The sequence below is a fragment of the Taeniopygia guttata genome, chromosome Z (assembly GCF_048771995.1).
Source record: "Taeniopygia guttata chromosome Z, bTaeGut7.mat, whole genome shotgun sequence".
In the NCBI taxonomy this organism is placed as follows: Eukaryota; Metazoa; Chordata; class Aves; order Passeriformes; family Estrildidae; genus Taeniopygia; species Taeniopygia guttata.
Window position 1 is genome coordinate 27,427,578 of NC_133063.1, and position 23,202 is coordinate 27,450,779.

At 35.9% G+C, this 23,202-nt stretch overlaps 1 protein-coding gene across 2 annotated transcripts in view; it reads right to left on the reverse strand.

The window, feature by feature from the left end:
• Positions 1-215: 215 nt before the first annotated feature.
• PTAR1 (protein prenyltransferase alpha subunit repeat containing 1) overlaps positions 216-23,202 on the reverse strand; it is a 31,197-nt gene continuing 8,210 nt past the window's right edge. Inside the window, exons 4-7 of one of the 2 annotated variants that reach the window (XM_041711119.2) lie at positions 19,073-19,177; positions 15,124-15,337; positions 9,939-10,255; positions 216-9,386 (exon numbers count right to left, since the gene is read on the reverse strand). In XM_041711119.2, coding sequence (XP_041567053.2) covers positions 9,041-9,386; positions 9,939-10,255; positions 15,124-15,337; positions 19,073-19,177 — 982 coding nt within the window. In that variant the 3' untranslated portion in view covers positions 216-9,040. Of the gene's footprint in view, positions 9,390-9,938; positions 10,256-15,123; positions 15,338-19,072; positions 19,178-23,202 lie in introns of both variants that reach the window. The other variant, XM_032744176.3, reaches the window with a different exon arrangement.

The following is a 23,202-nucleotide window of genomic DNA, read 5'->3' on the forward strand; positions in this document are numbered from 1 at the left end:
AGAAATTAAGCTTGAACAAAGACCCAGGAAAGCTTTTGAAAAAGGCCTAAGTGTCAGTGTTTAAAAGAAGCAAAAATTGGTCTGCTTATCCTCACCTAATTCACAAGAGAAGATGAAGCTCCTGTCAAAAGTAGAGTATCACCCAAGACATTACCAGTAATTTTCTCTGTTGCACAGTGAATGAAAATGGAGTTCAGTGTTGTCAGAAAACAAAGTATTTTTAGGAGATGAAAAGTTTATTTATAAACTGCCAACATTTAACAAAAACAATATTACACTATTTTCCATTTTCTACAGAAATACAATAACTTACAGCAGTGCTTAGTCCATTTTGTCACTAATACATATAAAAACAAGTCTGCTGATAAATAAGTGAAAAAAATCTGTTTACCAACCACCACCACTAAAATTATACCTGTAAATTTTGGAAGACATCTGCATAGGATAGTTAGAACTCTAAGGGTGCTCTTTTTTATTTTGTAGGTCATTTTGTACTACTAGAATATGCAAAAATTTAATTAACATGCAAAAAAATATTTGAGATAAACAAGGTAAAACTCAGTGTGCGCAACTGGAAAACAGTGCCACAATGCCCTTCTGTGTTTCTAAATAGACATCAGGAAAATGCTGTTTTATATGGTGGAATTTCAAATATCCTTCACAGCAAAACCAGATGTATTAGCCATGAAAATCTATACTTGGCCAGGTTTCAATGAAGGAGGACTAAAGGCATGGTGGAAGTCATCTAGTACTGGATGACAACAAATAATTGCAGAACTTCTCAAATCAACATTACATAGATGCATTTTACAAAGTAGATTAGCTGTTAGGTAGTGATAAGCATTTGTGGAGATGGAAGGATGACAAATGTGCAGTTTACTGTTGACCATAAATGCAGACAGCACACCTGGAGAACAGCAACACTCAGACCATCCACTCTTTATTAAGACATTCCTGTTCAATATTGCATCAGTTACCACACAGCACTTAAAACCTCACCAGTCATCCCTAAATATCTTGCACAAACCTTGAGCACTGGTATCTATTTGGTATTGATATGCAATACTTCCAAAACTAGTGTTATCCTGGTTTGCATACAGGCATATTGTATGAAACTGTCTGCCACTAGAAAAGATGAAAAATTATGAAAGCAGGGGAGAGAATGGGGAGTTTTGAGCTGGGGCAGAAGGTGGAGGAAAGAGGGAGAGAGGAGAGAATAGAGGGGGGGGAAAAACAGAGGGAAAAAGGAAGCTTCCTTAGCTACTGATACCCTATAGTACCCTTAGTTTTTCTCTAGCTACCCTTTTAAACCTCTAACATTCCATAACCTTAATGTCTCCTTTTCCACAGTGATAAGGACTATACCCTATACTAACGGTTTTTTGGGTTTTTTTTTTAACTGAAGCCATAAACACAACCATTTGTGAAAGACAAACAAGTCCCTTACAATTTATCACACTAAATGTGTCATGGCTATCAGGTGGAGGCTGATAACTCTCTCCACAGCATGGCCTGATCTCAATGAAGTTGGTGGGAATTTCAAAACTCATTTCAATAGACGTAAAGTAAAGCATTCAGATCACAAACAAATAATTAGATCCTGCAAATTACTTCTATACACGGAACCTAGTGGGTTTATTACTTGCTCCTTACTGAACTAATGAACACCCAAATTAAGTAAGTCAAGATTGCTCATATTGACTGTGGTCTTCCTTACATATTCTTTCTACCTAGCAGCTAGTAAGAGAAAATGAAAAAAAGAACACAAAGTATATGAGAGAAGCTTTTTTAATCTTTGCATTTAGGATAATAAACAATACTTTCAGTGACACCTTGTGATTTCAGATGCTCATTTTCTAAGACTTGCAATGAATCACATTGTCTAAGAGGAAACAGGAAAGGTGCTAGCATTTGCAGTAAAATTGCTTCCTTTAAGGAAAGCTCTCAAATCCAATAATTCAAAATCAGAAGATACTCAAAATTAAGAGTAATTCTGAGAATATTTTATATGATTTATTTTTACAAAAAGAACGTGAGAAAAATACTGAAAATAGAGTACCAAAAAGACTACTTGTTTGTTTTTAAACACAATTTAAGTCACTAGTTGTACTTTTCTCAGTCTCCTGTGATGCTAAAGCACTCATCCAAAACATGGCTGTCCATTTCCTTTCCAGAGGACTTGTGAAAAGTATCCCCTGGGTACTGGCTGAGCACCCCCAAATTTTCCCAGCTTGCAAGACCTTACAAACTCTTTCACAGTCTCAAATACTCTCTACAAGCACTTGGAGTAAACACCACCACTAATGATTTGGTTGGTGTGTGCAGGCATTTGCCTAAGTATAATGATAATCGGCAGATTAAGACAGAGAGGGGAAGCAACAGATGTCACTGGTTTCAACAGACAACCTGGCACTGACCCTGCTAGACTCAAGACTCCGGACAAGTCATCCATACAGAGTGTGTCAGGAGATAGCCAAATGTAGATGATTTTTGCAGAGTTCACAGGACATAATTACAGTTCCACCATCCATCCACTCACACATATATGCAGACTTATTGTGGGAAAATAAATATAGATAATTTATTCACAGATAAATTCTCTACTGATTACTAAAAAAAAACAAAAAACAAAAACCCAAAAAAACCCCAAAAAGACAATAATCCCCATCTGACAGGAATGCATCCTATGACAAAGACCAGCGAAAAACAAACTTTATGCTTTACATTCACTATCCTGTAGAACACTGGTCATTTAGCAGATTACTTTTTAGAGTCTTACTGTCCTGTCATATTTTTAGTCTTTGTGCTACAAAATTTATGATTTATCTAATTCATCTTGAAAATCTACATAAGATTTACAATGGTCACAACTGTGCATCTGAGAAATTTTCATAGAAAAAATATTGAAAAATATTATGTTCAAAACTAGTTGTATATCCCCTAATAAGAAAGCTATGAGAATTAAACATTTCTGCACAAATCTTGATAAAATAAACATTTCCCTACATAGAATAATACTTTGATGAACACAGTAATGTTACAAAATTAGAGATTATTGGCTCACTTGAACACTGTAGTGCTGTCACTACCTTGGATCTTAATGCTACTTCAAAACATTTAAGACATCTATTATTTTGATTATATGAAAATAATGAGATTATATGAAGTTAAGTGTGTTCCCAAGTACACCTTTCAGTTTTAAATGTAGCTACTTCAAAAAGAAAAACTCGTACAAAAGGGAATGAACACAGTAGGTACATTTTGCTTTCTAAAAACATATTCTAGTACCTTGTATCATTCATGTGATTTTTTTTAACAGCAGATAAAAAAAAAAAACCACATTCCTTTTATCTACTCATTACATGCAGCCATTCAGCAAATCTTACCATATTAATGATGTACCAATTTCATAAATTTATTCACAATGAACAGACAGGTGCATCTCATCCAAGAAAAACTCTTTGTTTAACCATAATTATATTCCAATCAGAAAATGTCTCGTGAAGAAAATATGCACCTCACTGTGGACTCTCCCCACCTCTGTCTATACAGCATGATGTACAGCAGGTTCCAGATGGTGTAGAAAAAGACATTTAATAAACCAGACTTCAGTTAAGAGTTCTGTTTTCCAGAATAACTCTGTTGCATGTAAGCATCTGACAGCCATCAAAAAAAATTTAGCATTCAGAATCCTAACAAAAGGTTTTTAAATATTGAATCTCAGACTTACAGTGCATCAACACAAATGCTGTAAAAACCTTCCCCATCATTACAACATAATTTGCAATACTAACTACTTTACTGAATACTACTAGGAAACTCAGAGAATAAAACCAACAACTGTCAGGAGCTTCCTGCAAGACTGCAACAGCAATTCAACAGAATAACAGTATGAAGCAGATGAGATAGTGAGGCCTACTGTACATTGCTGGGTACAATGTTGGCATGTGGGTAGATTATAAAATACCATGCTAGACAAAAAAAAAAGTAATTAAAAGCCAGTTACATGATTATCTTTTTTTTTTCCTTTTTAATCAATAATTATAAACTTTAAAAATGCACCCTAATTCACTATAATAGACTATGCCCTGAGAAGGAACATTATATACTAAGCAAAAGCCACTAGGAAGTATCAGGTCTGCAGTTCAAAACTGTAATATATGGAATCCCTTGGAAGCATATTTCCTCCATTATTCAGCAACAGAGTTATTTCTTCAGAGGAAAAGACAAATGAAAATTTATGCTAGTTCTAGTTTTTCTAACTACAATTTTTTTTTCCATTCTCCTTCAAATTCTCCCCGGAAAACTTGATAGATTAGTTGATAAAGCTCTCGCTTTTCATGTCTGAAAGAGGATCTAGGCTTAGCATGAGGTTTTGAAATAACTGAGCCTGATGAACTCCACTTATGGCCATCAGTTAAAGTACTTTTTGGGAGGTAGTAAGAGCTACTCAAACGCAAAATTAGGCCACCTCACCAATGCTTTGCTAGATTCTTCTTAGCTAGTTGGAAGAAGAGAGAAGGAAGATACCTCTGAGTACACAGGGAAAATTATCATAGGCAGGGACACTGAACTTCCTTAGAAACTAACTTGAATATTAAGTGCATTTGAGAATTGGCGAGTTACACACTATTCTTTGTACCTGACACTGATAAAATTGTAAGATCTAGTTACATGTATCTCTCATCATCCAGTGAGTGCAAAGATGCATTTTGAAGTGACATCTATGTTTCAGTGTCAGTTCGTTGTTTTTTCCAAAATTGCTCTATGAGATACAATTCAGCAGTTGTGGGCTTTTCTCCCCATTTTCTAAGTGCAATGGTTCACTTCTTACTGGATTAAAAAAAACCAAAAAAACCAAAAAGCATTCTTCCCTTACAAAAGGCAAAACAAAACTAAGCAAACAACTTGTCCAAAAATTTAATCATCAAATCTCTAAAGACTCACAATTTAAATTATTCTCTGGTACTCACATTTTGCTCAGTGTATTATATGTCCTTGAAAAAAGTATGCTTTTTGAGTCTGGTTATGCAGACAAACTTTTCCAAAACCCTTTCTTTCTGTTCATCAATATTACACAGTACTGTTTAAAAAATTCATTAACTATCTACTTAGGGAAAAAAATCACTCCCATCCATAAAGTCTAGCTACACATTCTAAGCAGCACTAGAATAAAACTGGAAATGCCAGAAACTTCCATTATAAGACAAAAATCTAAGCTTTCTCACTATATTATCACTTTGCTTATTTGTTTTAAAGCAAATTACATACAAGGTAATTAACAAATAGTATAAACCGACAAGTTACTTTATCCCCTATTTAAATGACACATGGATTTTGTTGTATAAAGAATATGTAAGCAGTCAATAAAACACAAATATGCAGACATGAGTACATTAAGAATATTAACCAGAGCAGCTATAACAATGCATTCCAATGACTTCATACAAGTTATTGTAGCTGTCTTTAATGCTTCATGTTTCTCCAAGAGCTGTAATGCACAAGACAAACATAACGCCAGTGAAATAACAGTAACTGTATTTAGCAGCTGAGAATTTGCCACTTTAAATGTGGGTTTTCTATTCCGAATTCTGTAGTTTTAAATTACATTTGTTCCTCAAAACCCTTTTTTTCTAGTACAAACAAATTTCTACAAAGACTAATCCAGTGAACAAAATGAATCAATTCAAATGACACATACTACAGCTGAAGACAAAATCAGGAAAGATGCTGAACTTTACATTAAGATGTTTAAAGATGTACAGAGTTTGATTTTATAATTGAAGAAACTTCAGAGAGTGAGAACCTTGAATTTTGCAGCTTCTGCTGGACATTTTCTCTGCAGGAATGTTCACTGACTAATTTATTAGTCTTTGATCTCTGAAACACAAAACGGCTTAAATGCCTTATGTAAAGTAGCTGCGCTCAGTATGTTACCTACCAGTGGCCTAAAGCCACTTTTTCTTTCAAGCACTGCCCAGATGGTACCATGCAGTAACACCAAGTGGTTAGACAGGTATGCTGCAAAGATCATAGTTTCAGAACTTCACATCGGTTTTGAACTTAATACAGTATGTTAGAAGTACCTCTTTAATCAATTCATGCAGAGGCTTCAGGACATTGACAGTTCAAAGCAATTTAGATATTATTTTCCTTTTTAATATAATTTATATAGTTACTGCTAAAAACTTAAAGCTCAAATTTAACAACTTACTGTTTGCATTTCCTTCAAACAGAAATAAATTACTTGTTTCAATTTCACTGTTTTGTTTTCGGGTCTACAAACATTTCTAAATGTAACTATTCTAGCTGGATTTAAAAAACAGAGTGTAGAGGAATACTTCCATGAGGTGCAGACTTCAAAAACCCACACTTATTAGTTACACTACAGCCATCAGTGTTTTACAAAACCAGTAAGAATATCAGCACCATCTCTAATCAGAGTTCTCAGAACATATTCCAAGTACTAAAATTCAATGCAACTCTATTCAATTACATAGGACAAAATCTTGTCATCCTGCAAGAATGCATCACTTGTACTGACTTGAATAACAACTCTACACATGTATATGAGGGCACCTGCTTAAATGTTTATGATGCCAAGTTCAAAAACACAGAACTTCCACAGTACAGCTCTGAGAATGCCAACTAAGACTCCAGATTATAGTCTGGAAGAAGTTTCAAGTCAGATTCTAATAATAATAGTATTTTCTTCTGAAAGCCTCGGTCTTTCCAGTGCAAGAAGAGAGAATCTCTTCCCTTCCACAGGCCAAGAAATGTTTCCTATCATGCCCCCACTTCTGAGATTGCTCCTATCACTAATATTTTTCTCATAAACAGATAAATTTTGCCAAGGTAAACAGAACACACAAATAACATTACTAAGTAATTTAAGACTAAGAACCTGACCTTTAGTACACTGCCCCCTTGACTTCACACTTTCCAGGTTCATATGGGTCATTAATGGGATACTGTTAATCAAGCCAACCGAGGCTATTACACATACTTTAATGTATCATCTGCATTCACTCAACATCAGGTCCCTTGGGATGTGTAAAAGTTCTTGCTCAAGCGAAAATTTTAAGTTCAGACTCCTGTTTGTACTTGAACCCACCCATTTGTCAGTGATCACTGAGGCAACATCTTATGACAAAATCGTAGTCTCAAGCCAATCCCACGGCTCCTTTAGACAACAATTATGTTCTTCTGCAACTAAAACCATCAACCAAAACACCACAGCATCTCATAGCACCTCAAAGCTAATGACCATGTAAGACATATACCTACGTATACCAGTAATATACCTATGGAGAGGCAGGTGTGGATGCCCTCTGAAACAAAGCTTTGACACGGAGATGCTCAAGCCTAGAATAGTCTCATCTATGTACTGTAAATAGAACAGTGTGCTTTTAGAAATGTCATTTTTAGCTACTTTGTGCCTGAAATGAATCATGAACATACTCTTAAAGACTTGCAGGTGGTCTGTTTTCATTTTGAAATGTAAGAGTAAACTCCATTCATCTAACTACTTAGAAGTGTAGGAACTTCACATTTTGAGTGTTTTTTTGATTCAAAGTGATACCTTTTGAGCAGGCTACGTCTGTTTTTTCCTGCCTCATTGTTTCTCTCTCTGCCCAACAGAAACAGTATCTTTAAACTTATGGTCAAGAGGCATTTGGGGCAGAAGACAAATAAAGAAATTATGGCAAGGACACTAACTTGAAAATCTAATCCCCTTCAGAAAATAGTCTGCTTTTAAAAGAGGTGATGTTGTCACTGTATAGACTTCTACTGTAGGACCTTTTCCCTGGATCTGTGTACCAGCACAATTCTACTACTGTAAAAAATCCCTTTTACAGACAATTCTAAGGAAATTACAAAATACACCATTCATAATTGATTTCAAATTCCCTTAAAATTTACAGTTATGTAAACAGAGATGTACGGTTGGAGTAGAGCTCTTCTTTAAGAATAAAATTGGGAAAAAAACCCACACCAACAGAGATTGAAGCTCTTAAAAAAAAAAAAAGAAAAAAAAACACAGAAGGGAAGGGTTAGCTCCCTCCTTGCTGTCACTGTTTTTATTAACTGTATAGTCTCAATCATCAGTTGGAAGAGCTACGTTTTACTCCATCCAATATTGGACTTGTAGGGTCTTGATAAAGTACAAGTTTAACAATGTGTGATTTGGCAGTGTGAGAATCTGTAGTGTAAAAAAGATATTCAGAAATGTGTATCAAGTGTGATTAAATCTGCATTGTTGAGATAAAATAAATAAATAAACACCAAGAGATTAAGGTAGCATGTTTTAAGAAAACAATTCACAAATACAGCCAAATACAGCTCTGACTGTGGGTGAACAAGTGGTTGAACTATTTTCTGCCACATTTTCCTGTATCTGCTTATCAAGATTTCAACCTTATAGACCTTCCTATTAAGCTAACATGACAATTAATAAGCAAACAAAAACCAAAACAGTAAAAGGCATCACAGTTCCAAAACAGTTACTGAAGCCCTCAGAAAGAAACACTGTATTCTGGTGTTCTACCAAAGACTGCTATACAAAAACAATAGCACTCATCAAATATAGTCTGGATCCAATAAGGTATTAGCATGATGCCATACAGGAACAAACTGGGAACAAGTTTAGCTGATACTGATAGATTCTCCCATTTTTTCAGAAACTCTGTTTCACAAGCATTTCAAACTTTTTTCTTTTACCTCTTTTTTTTTAAATTCAAATGATTTAGAGACCAACTCAATGCAGAAGTTAAAAAAAAAAAAAGATGATTACATGGTAGGAAACTGGTAAGAGTGATTTCTTTGAGAGATTAAGTAACAAAACCATTTGCTTAATAAAAATGTATGCCAGTTCTTTAATAAAGTGACAGATGTCTACTCTGAAATTTAGCTTTAGGACTGACCATCAAAAGAGAGAGAAACACAGAGTTAGCTAACACTTTCAACCAAGACATGCATTTGTGTCTGAAAAGTGAATATTGCACTAAGAGAAGAACCCTGAAAGCTTTCAACATTTCCTTCACTGACCTAAAAAAGTAACTAGCCATTTTCTATAAGCAGTAGCAAACCTGGCTTGGTCCACATCCCTACAAGTTGATAATACTTTATCAACAAACTGGTATTCCATTTCTGGACCAAGAGAGTCCTGCACAGGAGCACGCTTCAGGCGTTTTGTTTCTTGGGTATAACCTTGTTTGCTGCTGGATTCATTCAAACCATCAACATCCATAGCTTGTGCCACGTGACTTGTTGCAGGACTGTGGTGGGAATTACTCAGACTTTCATCACTGCTGTCCACAGATGATACCGCTGTACTCATGAGAGGAAGTTTGTTGCTTAAGTGCTGCTGAAGGTAGAATACACACCTTCTTCAAAAAAAATAGAAAAGAAAAAAAGATAAAGTCATGCACTGAAAATAACTTGCTGTTGCTGCTGAACTGTTTCAATCCATTTCCCATCCCACCAGATTTCCCTCACAGACACAAAATCTGCTGTGTCTGCGCACAGTACTTGAAAGTGCTCCGTATCACCTTGGCAAATCTCCTGTTACCTAGTCAGGAACCTGCACCCAGCTAGTAAAGCAAACATTTTCTGCACCCAATCTTCTGTCGACATTTTGTTCATTTTTTGTTGTTTCAATATTTAAAGTATAAGGAGGTTTACTACTAGCATCTTGTGTCTCTTGCACAAATTATAGAGACAAGCAGAGCTTACACTGAAGATATTTAAGCCAAATCAAATTTCCCACACAATAGCTCTGATTATGCTCTTGAATATTTTCCAAAGGCTTAATACACAGCAGCTTAAAAATCCTTTATTGAGTAGTACTTCCTAAAACCAGAACAATTTGTTTGGAAATACCATGTGAAGTATCATCCACAAATCAGAAGGAAACTCTTTTGACCAAGTCCTCTTACCTATGACACCACAAGGTTTCATGCCCTGGGTAATTATCAATCAGTTCACTGCAGAGTTCCATCTCTTCATCTAAATGGTGGGGAAGATCCACGCTTTGCTCCTCTGCACACGCAGCTTCTGTCCCTGCACTCTCTTCGTCCTTCTGAAGGCTAGGATTTTGTTCATTTACCACTTGATTTTCTACCTGTATGTTTTTGTCAGTCACTGTTCTGTGTATCAAGGAACTGAGTAAGAACTGGCGGTAATGAAATCCACTATGGTCCGAGACATGCATGGATACCCAATATTTAGTGGATGAAAGTTCATCAAGGAGAACCTGAAACAAAATGCAGGGACAGTTATCAACCAGTATAAAGGAGGAACTTACCACTACTGCTTTTGTATTAAGGTAACCTCTTCTTTGGGGATTTCACGGTAGTAATGGTTTAAGAATACACAGAAAGAAGAACTATTACTGAGCCTTTTCTACTACGTGCTGAAAAGCATCTTGGCATCCCTGCAGAAAACAAATAAAAACTTCTTCCAAACTGTGACAAGGCAGTTTTTCAGAAACCAACCCACAAGCTGAGTGGGAAAAAAAACCGAAACCACTTCTGATATGAAATAAGCAGTGGTTTAAGAACTTCAAAATGGATAGCAATAAATATTATTTAGAGAAGGCACAAACTACACCGCTATTAGCTTTAAGAATTTTACTTTCTACCCTGTGGATTGTGGGTGTCAGAAAGTAAGTGAGTTGCTTAAAAGGAAAAAAACCCAAACTTATTTTGCACCTTGATTTTCCAGGAGAAAATGTCAACCATAACCAACTGTAGCTCTGTTTTTAACACTTCTGGCTCCTGTGAATTGTCTCTTAATTCTGAGTGCTTTTAAACTTTCAAAATTAATTTCTGGAAAGCAATGCATGTTTGGCTCCCAGACAAAGCTTTTACTATGCTTTGCTTTCTCTGCTAGAGCCACTGGTTTGGTTTTTTTCACAGGCCTTAACCTCCTTCCTCACACTGCTTCTCCTCTGGAGCTTAAACTATCCAAAGAGATCAAAACTACCCTTTTCACTTACTTCTAAAGACTTTTGGAAGTTATCTTAATAATCTTATGGTATACTCTTGCTTTTAACCTCTTCTCCTAAGCTACGTATATCACTTAGCAGGACCAGGTGATTCAAACAACTTTCATAGGTAGAAGTCTTTCTTTCAGATACTGCAGCACAAAAGCCACACCTTCCCCCAAAGAAAATCATGGAAACACACAAGACTAGCTATACAGCTTTTTTGAGGGCATCCATTCTAAAATAAATTGGAGCAAATACAATGAAAACAGTGTCTTCTACCCTAGATAGTGATCATGTTTTTCTAAATCTTGCCAAAAGATTCTTCCTTTTAGAGACCAGCAAACTGAAGTGCAATATTAAATAAGAGTCCACAAACAGGGTTCTTAAGGGGGTTAAAACTCCATGTCCAAATCTGCACTTTAAACCATAAGATCAGCTTTTCCTTTCTTCATAGAATTGAGCTTAGTATTTTGAACTTTTGAACTTCAAAATTTTCTAAGTCTATTAAGAACAACATAAGGTTGTGTGCATGAATTTTAAGACTATACGGCTACTCTCCTACCCCAGTTCTCTAACTAATTATGCACCCACCTTTTAGTAGGTATCTGAAACTCATGATCTAACCCCACTAACTGTACAGTCATGTGAAAAAGTTGAAATCGGGCTTTCCATGGCAAGTACGCCAATACCAGAATTAATATATTAGTTTCAAACAATCTATTCTTGACAAATCCTTGATTTATGTTCATGAACAATTTTAAATACTACATAAACTTGCTAATGCCATTCAAATTCTGCAGCTAGAACAAACTGAAACTTCTATATTGAAAGAAGATAATATTTTTGACTGTCTAGTGTAAGAAAGAAGAAACATCTATATCCTTTGATTAATTTTCCTACTGAGCCAAAACTTTCTTCTCTAGCATTTAAATCTTTTTCCCAGAGCTTGAGCTGAGATTCAGTCTGCAGTAGCATTAGGATTATCAAATCAAAGGGAAAAGAATAACCAAAATCCTATTACCCAGTCCACCTCCTGAAATCCTTCAAAGCAGGTTGACAGCTTTGTTAATAATAAACTCATTTTGACAAGTAATATTTAAATGATAATACAACATACAATTAATGTTTCTGGGCCTCTGCTTCCTTGTACACTTCAAACTATAGGCAAAGTTTGTATTACAGCAGAAATACAGCCCTAATTAATACAAGTACTCCTTAATTTCAGGCAACCTTGCAAGAACTAAATGGCCATAGAATCAGTGACTGTTTTATCTGTGAATTTTTCAGCATGGTTTCAGTCTTGCATCTTGTTGATATTTATCATACTTTTCAGGTATTTAAATATAGAAATTGCTGAAGGTGTTACATGAGACATCAACAAAGCAAAAAACCTCCAAAGAATGGAAAAGCCAAGGCAAAGCTGGACAGGACTTGGCAAGAGGTGCAAAAAATAACAAGATGGGACTGTTTAAGTACACAGGTCACAAAAAAAGACCGAGAGTGTATGCTCCCTAATAAACAAGAACTAAAGGCAATTGACATGGAAAAGGACGAAATACTGAGTTTGTTGTCTCAGTCTTCACTGGCAATCAGGCCTCCCTCCCACTTCTCTCTAGTCCCTGATCCTCTAGACTCTTGTGCGGGAAGCTAACTCCCTCCCACTATAAGCAAAGAGCAGGTTCAGAACCACTTGAGAAAGCTGAACAGCCACAAGTCTATGGCATCTGAAGGTCCACGTTACAGAGTTCTGAGACAACTGGCTCATGCTGCCAAACCACTGTCCACTGTCCCTGAAGTCATGGTAGTAAGGGGAAGTCCCCAGTGACTGGAAAAAGGGAAACACTGCTCTCATTTCTAAAATTGGAGAAAAGAGGAGAAAAAGGAAGACCCAGGGAACTGGAGACCAGTAAGCCCCACCTCTGTGGCTGGCAAGATCATGGTGCAGATCCTTCCAGAAGACATGTTAAGGCACCTACGAGACAAGGAGGTGACACAAGACAGCCAGCAATCCTGCCTGACCCATCTGGTGGCCTTCTATGACAGAGTGACAGCAGTGGTCAACAAGAGAAGACTAACAGATGTCATCAATCTAGATGTGGAAGGCATTCAATATGGTTTCCACATGACATCTTTATCTCCAAATTTGGGACAGATGGAAGGTCCATAAAGTGGGTAAGGAACTGGCTGGATGGATGTAGCCAGAGAGGAGTGGTCCACAGATCTATGTCTAGGCGGAGACTGGTGATGAGCCCCTCAGGACTCTGTCTTGGGACTGCTCCACTGTCCCCTCCATTAAGTATTCAAGGCTGGGCTGGATGGGCTCCTGAGCAACCTGGTCTAATGAGTGGCATTCTTACAAATTGCAAGGTGGTTGGAATGAGATGGAGATCCCACCCAAGCCAAATCATTCTGTGATTCTATGAACCTGAATATTTTTGTGAAAATCTGTAATGCCTGCTTTTCCCTTGTTCTCCTTCTTATTTGCTTTTTTACTTGCATCATATCTCACAAATAATCACTGTATAATTTGACCTCTTAAAGTTACCTAGTTTTATCACGAGTTTCTCGCTGTCTTTTACATTCTACACTTTTTCCTAATCTTCCTGTATCCCAAACAGCTTCTACTAGGCCCTCTGATGAGGTGCATTGGTGGTGTCCTAAAAAAATCTAGAGCTAACACAGACACTTCCCAACAGGTTTAACACATTGGTGGAGGAACAACACTACCAGTGAAATTTTGCCAGAGGTAACAGAAACCAGATGGACAACTCTAGACAAAAGTATCACTTCCATAATCTTCATTCCAAAAAAAGTAGATCAGCAGGGGAAGTGAGATGGCAGACAAAGTAAACAGACTTTAGAATGTTCAAACAAATTTAAAACGCTACATTCACAGGCATGTTTGTCATTTGTCACAAAAAGCACTCACAACTGATAATGAATAAACTCACCACAATAATTCAAGTTCTGCAAAGAGTTATTTCTATTATAATGTAATTATTTTTCTTTCTTTAAATCGGTACGGAATAGCAAGTACAAAAAGCACTCAAGGTGTAATCCTGATCCTCAAACTACTGTTACCAGTATAATGAACACAGAGATGTTTAGAACTTGTTTTAAGGCATAAAATGACTTGAATTTTCTTTAATAGTGCTAACTCCCTTCACCTTTTAATAAGTTCTTGAAGATATCAAAGTTCCTGTTTTCTGTTAATATAGACTTCTAACACTAACTTCTAACCTCCAATCTATATGAATCCAGAAATTCTTCTGAGTTTTCTGAAAACTACCTTTTCATATAAACTTCCTAGGCAGATGAGTCCAAATTTTGCCGTGTCTCTGCAACACGTAAAACAAGACATAAAAATAACGGCTATGTTGACTCAACAGTGTCCAGTAAATTCCTCCCTTGCAACCTTATGTGGAAAATGCAGAAGCTGCTTTAAAAGTGAGTGGTATGTCACTCCTAATACTCACAAAGAATTCACCTAACCACTCAGAAAACATGGTATTACAAAACTGCCTATATAATTTTAGATCACATCACATTAACTAATTTAATTTGCTGCTGGTCTTGATGTTAGACACAAAACATTCAACACTGCATAAAGTGTTCCTGCTGTCCCTGAAATGGTTTAATCAGCTCCCAGTGTAAATACTGTCAAAAAATACTGCTGAAACTGAAGAAATTAGTTACAAGCACTACTATGCTTTCTCCAAAATCCCTTCTGTCTTTACTTGGTCCTTCAAAATTCTGAGTTAAGGGCACCGAAACATTGATATTACATTATCAAAATAATATCTGTTATGTATTACCTTTTTCCTCTACTATGAATTTCAAGACTAGTGCTGGAAGAATTACTTAAGAGTTGCCCATTCCTTATTTTGGCTCACATAGTCCCATCTGTACTCTTCCCACACATATATTAGCACCAAGTACTAAGAGAGAAACAGAACTTTGTATGCAGGCAAGAAAAATGCAAAATATACTCACTGCAAGATTTTGCCCCTTTCTTAAAACATTCTTAGCTACCTGTGATACTCTTCATTCATGTTATACAATCTTCTTTTCAAACCAGTATTAGAGCTTTTTTGAGAAGAAAATTTAAGAATTTATTCACTATTGTATTATACCTTGACAGTGAGTTTTGCCAAATGTTGTAAAACCCAGATGCGATGGGACCAGGCATTGTAGTTGCTTGGATATCTCCCAGCAGCTTCAGAGCAGACATTCATTTCCTCCTGCACTAGTCGGTGAATCCTCTCCACAGGTACTGCTCCCAAGTTTCCTTTAGTTGCAAGACTGGGCAAGGAGCTTTCCTGAATTAGTTGTTGCAGCACCCATCGTCTGGTTAAACGATGTAAAGCATTAATGGCGAGAGAGCAGTTATAAGAGAAAAAGATGGCTTTTCATGTGCATAAATCAAACCTTTCCAATAGTTCTATTCTATGAACTACTCTGTAGCTAGGTAATGAGTGAGTAGCAAACAACCATCTGAACACTTGCTATGCTACAAACTATGGCACAATGATTGCACTCCCAAAATACCTGCATCAGTTTGCTCACTCTAAGTGATCATGGCTACTTACAGCATTATAAAATAAAACAGAGGGAAACAACAAATTTATGAAAAAGTGCAAGCAGCATGTGCATGAAATTTTTAACGTGCTCCTCTAAAGTCTTGCATAGCACTAAAAGTGAAACAGCCAAAGCGAGATAGAAAGAAGTAATTTGATAAAAAAATAATTCTGCTCAGTATCTTTTACATCTGACAGTACCGTACACACACCACAATTCAAACTGGTTTCTGTACACCACCAGCAGTAGCAAAGTCCAAAAGGCTTGTGGTTTCAAGGGCTATAGGTATAAACAAAACAAATATTTCTACTGATGAATTACGTATATTTGATTTCATGTGTCTGAAATAAGCACAGATGCCTAGATGTTCTGGTTTTTTATTTTACTTTGGACAAAATTTTAGTAGTATTTTTAGAGGTAATCTCAATGCTGCATCTGCAGCCCCAACACAAAAGGGTTCTACAAAAATAGATTACACGTGTGTAAATTTCCACAGAACAGCCCATGTCAATGGAATTGCTATGGTCCAATGTGGAATGCTCTGGAGAGACTGACATCCTCTGGTGCAACACGGAGGTTGTCCTGCTTTGTACTGGTTCACATTGGTTCCAAAACCAATGAATTGATACTTTCAAAGGTGTCAAGATTTCTTTTAACTCCAAGTTAAAATAAATAAATCAATAAAATAAAAGTAATAAATTAACTTTTCTGAAACAGAGACTTCTATTTTGCAAGCCATATGTAAAATTAGATATCTACATATATATTTACATATATATAAACAGATAGTTAACCACATATTTAAAAAAAATTGTTAACTCATCTGCCTTTTCTCTCATTTGAAGACATGCATAATATGCTTGATCACTCGTGGATTTTATCTACATTGTATCTTTTTCACTCAGTTATCAAAAAAGTACAAAGTATTGGAAGACAATATTAAAGACAATTCGTAAGAATGCAATTTTAAACTGACTGTGTTTCTCAGAAGAAAGTTACAAGCAGTGTATGAACACTTTCCTTCTATACACTGTTTGTTCTAAATAAAGATGTACAGCTATGCAAACCATACTTTGACTGTTGTGTAACAGTATTTTATGAAATGTGATAATTCTGAAGACTTAACTTTGAATTTTTAAAAGTGCCTTTGATCTAAACATAACGTTTTGTATTTTTTACTTCAGTCCACAGCTATGCAAGAAATGGAAAACTAAAAAAGTCTAGGTAAAAAAACTCAATAAGCACAGTCACTCTTTTAACAAAATATATGTATTATTTCATTAACATCATTATCTGAGTAAAACCATGAAGACAAAATATTTCAACTCTGTAATTATTTCAGTTTCTTAAAATGATTTTGCTTTATAAACCAAGGAAATATGATAAATTACATGTGCAGGGGAGAGTGAAAAAATACAGACTTTATGGTCTCTGTGACTACAGCATCAAAAAACCTACAAAATTAAATTCGAGTTGCTTTCTAGACAGTTCAATCACAACCTCAGAATATTTAAAATCTATTTCTGGAACCCGTTGAATACCATGGTATTATTTGGTTTTTATGCAAAATTTCCTGCATTAGTTTTACTCCAATTAAATTGGAGTCACTTTTACTTTTGCATGTTGCTACTGCTCATACAATTCCTGGAATGACTACAAACAAACAAACAAAGGATTGTTAAGTGACAACTGCACAATCAATAGATATACTGACTGTATATGCACATGCACAAGATATAGCTGAACTCCCAAAATATACAGCAGGAGGTCATGTGACAAAATGAATCACAGGTATTTGGCATCTTCAGTGAGTGTATCTCCCATACATAAGAAAAAAGCAATTTGGTTTTTGAATTTGAATTTTATTCATAGCCCTATTATAGATTTTTGCATCTTCTGAGATTTAATACCATGGAGGAATAGGAAACCCAAAATTAATCATTATGCTGATGCAGAGAAGTATTTTTGCAAATCTTATTTTCTAACATGTATGAATTATGGTCAGCATATCCAAATCCAAGCCAAACATTTGTGCAATCACCCTCAAATACAGTTTTCTGATGTAGGCAAGTAAGAGAAAGAAAAACAAATCATGACACTATCAAAATACTCCTAATTTAAATTTGCATGGAAATTATACACATAATTTTATATTATTTCTAAAATGTAAATAAATATAAAGAACCTAATATTCTGACTTATTTGATAAAAACATATTGATCATCATAATGATATTGATGGTACCAGGTTCAGAAGTATTAACATGTTTAAAAAAATTCTTATTTTTCTGGTGTTAGCTACCATGTAGAAAAGGTAAACTATGAAAAACTGCAAGATTTTTTCCCCCATTGTAACTACATACTTTGGCTTCAAAGCTATCAAGAAGCACAAATCTGTAGCATGAGGATGATGAAAAGAAATTGAACATCAAAATTAAAAGTCAATGCCGCAGAAAATCCTTGTTGTTGCTGTATCAATGAAACACTTTGGAATATTCCAGGCATTGCTTACTAGGTTTACCTTGAGACTTTTAAGCTTGTGCATGCACTGACAAACAAGAGTTTACCAACAACTTTCATTTCCAAAAATTCTCATGTAGTCAGTAAGTTTTGTCGTGTTCTTTATAGAGTATGGAGTCCCTAATGCATTATCAACTTTAACACGTCCAGCATTAGGGCAGCTGTAAACACAAACACTGCAAACTGCTTCGTAATATGTTACATTTAAATCTCTTTAGGGCTGTCTATAAAAGGTTGACCTAGCTTTTTATTTCTATCATGAAAAAAGATAAAATGTGTACAAATTTTTTTTGGTTTTTTGTTTTAAAGCTGAGCAATGGAGCTATGCTTCACTTGGCTCTGCTGAAGGCTTTTTATCGTCAGTCATGACTGAGATGGCTAGGTTTGTGCATTTGAGTAACTCTGGATTTTCCAAACATGTGATCCATTATTTTAATACCCAGTAATGATGACTGAATGATTTAGTTTAAGTCAGAAATAATAAAAATGAATTCACCAAACCAAAAAGACCAGTATTGAAATGGAAAAAAACACAGCTTTATTTAACAAAAGCTGGCTTTAATAGAACCTTCACTTTCTGAAATGTAGACAAACAATACAGTAGTAAATTTGAGGGAAAGGAGAAATCTACAGTGCTGAAATACTTACAATTATGGAATCAGAATTTTCAGGTTGAGGATTTTAGGTGCTGCAAGACATAATAAACCTCTAAGGGAATTTATCCCCCCTCTGAAGTTTATTTAAAAAGTATGCAGCAGAAAAGGTACATATGATTTCAGTTCTAAGTATAGAATATAGACAGGTAGCTTCAAAAGCCAAAGCACAGTATTCTGCAATGACTGGTTCAAAGAATCTGATATATTTCTAGATGTTCTCCTGCATCTACGACTCTCCTTAACCCAAGAACAAAAAAAAAAAGAAAAAAAAAACCAAAAAAACCTAGGAAAAATGTTTCAGGAGGCAATAGAAAGCAAAGGATACCAACCTATGAATCCATGTTTCTGGACTCTTTGGAAACTTGGTTAACGCCAGTTTTCCAAGATGCAAATCTTTAAGTGGATTTAAAGTGCCAGACAGTATTAATTCTTTCCTACAAAAGACAAAATAAATCTGTGTGAATAAAAGTAGTAATCTGAAAACAGAACACAAATCCCAATAACAAATTGCATGGCATTTCCTTTGTTTCATACCAGAATTTCACTGTCAAACTACAAGAGTTTAAAAAACCCTTAGTGCATGAATCCATTCTATTATACATACATATGTACTATACATATGTGCACAAAGAACTCTATCTTATTTGAATACATACAACACATTAGTTTTCAAACCTACCCAGAAATTATTGAGTCAACTACTTGTAGGGTTACATATGTGAACAAACATCCCTTCTTGAAATTAAGCCCTTGGATCACATCTGGAAATATCTGTGTACATCTGGAAATACTCTTACACATAGCACTCCTCCATACTTACTTTTAGTTTTTAAGTACTGTTCAAGATACAGTGTCAAGGTTCCCTATATTTATTTTGAAAAGGGAAATATTCTGTTTGTAGAATGTTTTACAAACTCAACTAAAAGGCTGCAATCGCTCAGTTTACTTAAATGCAAAACAATCTTTGGTTTAAAAAAATTGAAAATTTGCCCTGACAAAACTTAGTGCTCATCCAACACAACCCTTCCTAGAGTACCTCCCACAGACAGAGCAAAATTAAAATCTGTACTTGGCTTTCTCACCTTCTTTGCACAGAATTTCTTGCCCCTCACCCTCTTCTTTCTAGCTTTATAACTCTTATTGCCTGTCCTGAGCATGTTTGTAGACATCACCCCATCACTGCTTCCTCCAAGGCCATTAGTCTTCATATCCTATTCTCCAATCTAGTAGGTAGCAGCTTTGAAGTAAAGATACAGTAAGTTCCAAAGTTACAATCTGTAGAAAGAAAATACACATTTCCCAGAACCTGCAGAAGTCACAGGTTCTGGGAAAACTGAAACTGAGAGTACAAGAAGCAGAAGCAATTTTGGCATGGGTTTGGATTTTGGCTAATAATTTCTGATTCATCATAATGATTGGAATAGCTGTAGTAAGTGAGGACCAGATAATTAACTCTCTGACCAAAAGACCCCAGTGGGAGGGGAAGAAATAGATTCTGGTAAGATCCGCTATCACATAAGAAGGCAAAACTCTGCAGTTCTGCAGTCTGATGCAGAAAACAAAGTTATGGCCTGAGTCTCACAAACAAATTAACATATTTCCTTTCTGAGAGTACATATTTTCTGTCTGAGTTGTAATTTTTAGCAGGAAACTGACTCCACCTGGTACTTTGGCTTTGTGTTGCTGTAATTGAAACTTATAAGCACAGTCAGAAGCTAATGGTTGCAACACTAAGAGTGAGCAAGTATTATTTAAAATTGAAGCAGAGTGGGGAATGTATCCTTATGGAATGAATCCTTGTAAAAGTTTTGCTTCTGATAGCTACTGGGGCATCTGTTTTTATTCCAACCAAGTTCCAACATGCTTCAGATTGGATGCTTCTAGATGGTTTTTAACAGGTAGTTCAGATATACCAACCAGAAGTGGCAGACTGATCAGACCATTTTGTGCTAATGCACTCAAATTTGGAAAGAAGACAAAAGAGAGATTCAGGGTCAGCACTGGAGTAAGTGGAACAACTACCTCATTACTGCAGTACAAAAGTGACATTTTCGTAAAAATTACTTACCACACACACAATGAAAATACAGCTTACATCAGTCTGACACTTAAAACAAATACATGTACATATTTAACAAAGATTTAGACTACCAGGCCACCTACCTCCCAAAACTTAACTTTCAGTAAAGAAAGTGCTCTTTCTATATTAAAACATTGACATTAAGTAAACAGCCTCACACTAACACACTCTTAAACTTACTCTTTTGCAAAATTGAAGAACAGTATAGACAAGATTCACCTTCACTGCTGCAGTAGAAAAGCTGGTTTTAGCTGTAATGATTTTCAAATGAGAGATTCTCCCATTCACAAAAGACTGCAAGCACTAGTACGACTGAAGTACCATATACTCCCACATAAACCTCTTCTAAGCTCTTTCAGCTAACATCCAACTTGGGATATATAATTTCTAGCTCACTTTCTTGCCATGTGGATCATAGATGTTTCAGCCTGAAGGGTTATAACTCCCATAAAAGATCATCTGGAATCATTTTTACTTGGCTTATGCTAACACCTTTGAAGTAATCTATACCTGAAAGCAAAACAGGACTTTTCAGAGCATCTTGTTACCGAATGTCTTTTCATCAACTGTACATGCCAGGAAGTATAACAGGAAGACTAAAGGCATTTAGGAAAACTCCTTTACAATCACCCCAAAAGATTTTGGTCATTTTAACTTGCAAGACTTTCAAATTCTAAAAACACAGGATAACCGATTTAGGATTAACAACTGGAGATATATCTTATCCCATTTAGTATAACAGGGGTTTCTCTCTCAGCTCCTAGGAAGTGACACACCTACTCTATAGCAAGTCTTTCTCTGCCATATAATTACCTCTTGCTCAGGTCTCAGGGTTTAGCTTATAGCCCCTGCCCTTCTGTAACTTTCCACTCACTTCTAATTTAAACAAATAAATAAACAACAAATATATGTAGTAGGACATTACAACTGTTCAGAATAGTTACAAAGTCAAGGCATACCAACTGCTCATAGCTGGCCTAGATAACATGTATAAAGTTCTCCTGTGCCTCATTAATCAGATACGATTTCCTATGATTGTCAGCTGAGCTGAAATGCCCACTTGTCTTCCATAACACCATTCAAGTCTTCTGACTGGGCTCTGCAAAGTCCTGTGTCCTTTGCTAGGAAGGGATTTCCTTTTTTCTCTCTTCTTCTATCTTCAAGTTCAGTGCTACTGAGTCAACCACTATCTCTGAAGCTTTCAGCAGAATTCAACATATGAAAAAGGGAGTATCCCTACCTACAATGAAAGTCAATAAAGACACAAGAAACACACTGTGTGCAGGGCTGCTATTCAGTAAACAACTAGAATACTTTTTTTTTTTTTTTTTAGGCTACTTAAGAATCTATAATGCTTTTTTTCCCCCTCAAAATAAAGCAGTGAATTACTGTATGGAGAATGCAAGATGAACCTGGCATGACAAACATAGTCTGGGCAACAAGAAAACCATCATCCCACAACAAATCCATCATGTTCCAGAGTGCAAGTCTCATACAATTAGTTCTCAGCTCTGACTATCTCAGGATAAGGATTTATCACCAGCATCTGTACAGAACACAGTCAGTCCTCTACTCTGTGACTGATTATGCCAAACATCTGGCTAGCTTGATGTGTAGTTTCACAGAGAAGCTGAAATATATGTCAACATAACTAAAGTGCCTCCCCTTCAAAAGAGCAAACTCCCAGCAGAAGCCTAGAACAACAAAGGGTCACATTCAGCAAAGCATTCCTTTTCTACAATGGGCTCACTGGTAATCTCCACAGCTACTGACTGGTTTGTGTAACAAGATCTCTCTGGATGCTGAAGAAAGCTTCAAAGACAGACTGACTGGTACATTATTAGTCAACAATTCGGGGAGTGAGGCCAGCTTCTGTAGTAATTTGTATGTTTTGGTGAATCATAAACATCATAAAAGAGAAAACAATCTTCATCCATATTCCTCAGCATTTTTAATTCCACTTACAACTTTGACCTACTCTTCTCATGCACATAAAAGCTAACTCTTTCAGCTGTCAGGTACAAAAAAAGCCAGACTGATAAGGATAAATGCATGTGCAATAAAAAAAATTTCCACAAAACATAAACCAAAAATCAATTGTAAGTATACCATAATATGAGATTACTGTAGCAGCTCTAGTACTTATACAAGTACTTATACAAGCTCCTAATTCCATTTTAACACTTCAAAGCTACTCAAGTTATACATTTTCATTACATTAAACCCTTTGCTATCACATTCATTTTTTAGACCTGAGAGATAGAAACATACAGAACACAGCAAAAGCCTTCAGAACTGTTCAGCAAAAGAACAAAAAAGAAAAAGCTGGATTTGCCATAAGTAAGGCTGACAGCTAGATGCAGCATTATCTTTCTAGGT